The sequence below is a fragment of the Zingiber officinale genome, chromosome 4B, assembly GCF_018446385.1.
Source record: "Zingiber officinale cultivar Zhangliang chromosome 4B, Zo_v1.1, whole genome shotgun sequence".
In the NCBI taxonomy this organism is placed as follows: domain Eukaryota; kingdom Viridiplantae; phylum Streptophyta; class Magnoliopsida; order Zingiberales; family Zingiberaceae; genus Zingiber; species Zingiber officinale.
The window spans coordinates 5,253,635-5,256,737 of NC_055993.1; the positions used below are offsets into that span (position 1 = coordinate 5,253,635).

The 3,103-nt window shown below is 43.2% G+C and overlaps 1 protein-coding gene across 1 annotated transcript; it reads right to left on the reverse strand.

The window, feature by feature from the left end:
* Positions 1-798: 798 nt before the first annotated feature.
* On the reverse strand, positions 799-2,703 carry LOC121977273 (polygalacturonase ADPG1-like). Its single transcript, XM_042529860.1, has 8 exons — positions 2,569-2,703; positions 2,345-2,479; positions 2,112-2,261; positions 1,983-2,006; positions 1,683-1,890; positions 1,522-1,603; positions 1,327-1,435; positions 799-1,260 (listed from the first exon to the last, which is right to left on the reverse strand). Exons 1-8 carry the CDS (start codon positions 2,701-2,703, stop codon positions 799-801), a joined length of 1,305 nt encoding a protein of 434 aa, XP_042385794.1.
* Between the last annotated feature and the right edge of the window lie 400 nt (positions 2,704-3,103).

Sequence of the window (3,103 nt, forward strand, 5' to 3'; positions counted from 1 at the left end):
CTGCCCGACCTACTTCTGCCTACTATTATCCATGGCTTGCACGTCCCGACTTGTGCACGTCCCAACCTGTACGCCTGGTCGGTTTCCCGGCCTGCTTCCGCCCATTTATCCATGGCTTGTACGTTCCGACCTGCTTCTGCCTACTATTATCTATGACTTGCACGTCTCAACCTGTGCACGTCCTGACCTGTACGCCCGGTCAGATTCACGCCAAGGGCCTTCTTTCCTTTACTTGGTTTATGAGCTTAGTCCTCAGCTGTACCGGGCCTGAGGGCCCTGTTCTTGACCGTTATCAGGGCTGGCCCTTGTCTGACTTATACTCCTATCTTGTGACCGCCCCCTCAACTGAAACTTGGACCCTGGCCATGTGAGCTTGACTTCTGACAAGTCACGGAGGCTAGACTTTTGACTTCTACGTACTTCTGACTTCTGACCTCCAGACCTTGGTCATGTAAGCTTGACTTCTAACCAGCCACGGAGGCTAGACTTTTGACCTCCACGTAAGCTTGACTCCTGATCTCTACGTAAACTTGACTTCTGACCTTCTGACCATCCCGTGATCTCGACTAACCATCTCATCTTACTGACCCCACAAACATGCACCGTATCATAATCATATAACATAATTTCTGTTGATGGTAGCCAGGTGTCTATATTAACTTAAGAACTTTGATAACTTCATTCTGTTGACGAATTTATCTTTATTAATTTTAAAACAAAGGGGAAGGAGGTACAGTCAATGGCAGCGGACAAACTCCCGCTAGCTCATTGATCGATCGATCTACAACTTAATAAGCTTCAATAGCTCAAGCAAGGAACGTCAGGCCGAACCACTTTGGCTTTTTTTCCATGCGCATTGAAACAGAAAGCCTGAGCTTGCTCCCCTGGCACTGCATTCCTTATATCAACGTCCTCCATCACCACGTCGTGGCAACCACTGCTCTGGCTGCACTCCAAGCGGATCGCCATGTCATTCGCCGACGTCCCTTTCACTCCGATGAACTTCACGTTGCTCACTTGAACAGCCGACGTCTTTGACGATGCACACATATATCGAATCCAACAAGGAACCAAAACTAAAGAATTAATTATCGAGCAAGCAAAAACCCAGCTGAAATATAAGAGCAAGCATGCAGATGCAGTTACCTCATTCTTACAGCCGCCGCGAGGGCAGTAGAACTGATCTATTATGATGGGGTTCCTCACTTCCGTCAAGCTAATATTTCTGAACGATATGTCCCTCGCAAACCCAGTTGCCCCCTACAAGCAAACAATATTAATTAATTAAGATATCGAACAGAAGGGAATTAAAGCAAGCCTTCCTACCTGCCATGTCTTGATCCTGACTCCATTGTCAGTCCGTACGATCGTGGAGTCGGAGACATGGATGCCTTCAGCTGTCGCATAGCTTTTTTCTATCCCCAGGCTTCCAATGCTAAGATGTGATTACCATTTCAAGTTTATTTATGCCTTTAATTAGGAGATAAATTAAGGATTTAATTAATTATATAATTAATCAACCTTAATCCGTGGCCAGGACCGCATCTTATGCGGCTGATGTTCACATCCTTAGCGCCACTGCTTACAGATACGCAGTCATCGCCTGCACATAATTATTATATGCGCGCGCGTGTTAATTAGCTAGATCGACTGACGTGACGTAACTAGATCGGAGGACTTACCGGTGCTGATCTGGCAGTCGCTGATGATGACGTGGCGGCTCCGTTCGACGTGGATGCCGTCGGTGTTGGGGCTCTCGGCGGGGGCGGTGATTTTCAGATTTGAGATCCTGACGCCGACGCTCATCCCGACGGCGACGTGCATCATGGCGCTGTTTTTGAAGCTCAGCCCCAAAACCTGAGCCCTCGTGACGTGCAACAACGCAAGAGACTGCACGCGTGCATCGTAATCAATCATATCATATTGATCGATCGTGATCAAATATTTTAGCAGGAAATACAAGCGCGCGTTTATCGACTTACATTTGCAGCGAGAAATGCGCACGTCTGCAAGCGAACAAATTCGCAAGTTGAGAATATTTATCAGATAATTAATGCAGAATTTTTTTGGAAATGTTTGATAGATAGATATCTAGCTAGCTTTCTACGTGCCTTTGCCTTTTTGCATGCCCACCAGGAGGCCCCTTGGCCGTCGATTTCGCCGGCGCCGGCGACGGTTATGCCGTTGAGGTTAATGAACAGTAGCCAGTTATTATCATCATCCGACCACACTTCATCAACCCGTTTAAGATTTCCATCGACCTGAAAAAAATTAAAAAATTATATACATATGAAAACATAATGAGAATTAAATGGCTATGCGATATGATAGATCACTGACGTACCTGAACCTTAATGTAATGTTTACACGGTCCTCCGAATTTGGTCAGTCCCAACAGATACACTTTCCCTCCAGGAATAAGCAGGGTCGATGCTTCTGTGCTGTTTAAGCACACTGCACGCCATGCATTCGTAAACGCCTGTGAAGATGAGACAATATTAAATACATATTCATTTGTATATTATTGATAGAATTAAGAAATAAAAAAAAAATATAATTATAAGATACTTGAGTATCATCGGTGATGCCATCTCCTTTGGCTCCATAGTCTGTCACCCTGTACGTTGCTGCCAGAGTTCCAGCAACAAATGAAGTGAGAAGAAGAAGAAGAATAGAAGTACGTAGACTTCTCTGATTGATCATGGTGAGTGCTTCCTTTGCAGCTTGGATTATCGACAATCAACGTGATTGTGGTGTTAAATAACCTGAGGGAACATGCATGGAAATTAACGGAAGATTAATTACATAAAATTCGGAAAAACCGAATTAACCGAATCGGTTCGGTTAATTCGGTTTTCGATTTTTTTTTTTGAAAATTATAAAAAGAATATTTTTTATATGTATACTCAAACTCAAGATTTTAACTCGTATTCTAAATTTACCAAACTCCTGAAATAGTCATGATTTCCTCAAAATATTCTTTCATTTACGTCTCCAAGTATATATGGCTAGAACATTATAATAAGTCATAATTCATTTCAGTTTCTTAGTAGATATAGTTGGCTATAAAAATATTCTTACTGTATTTTTTTTTCTCTTATTA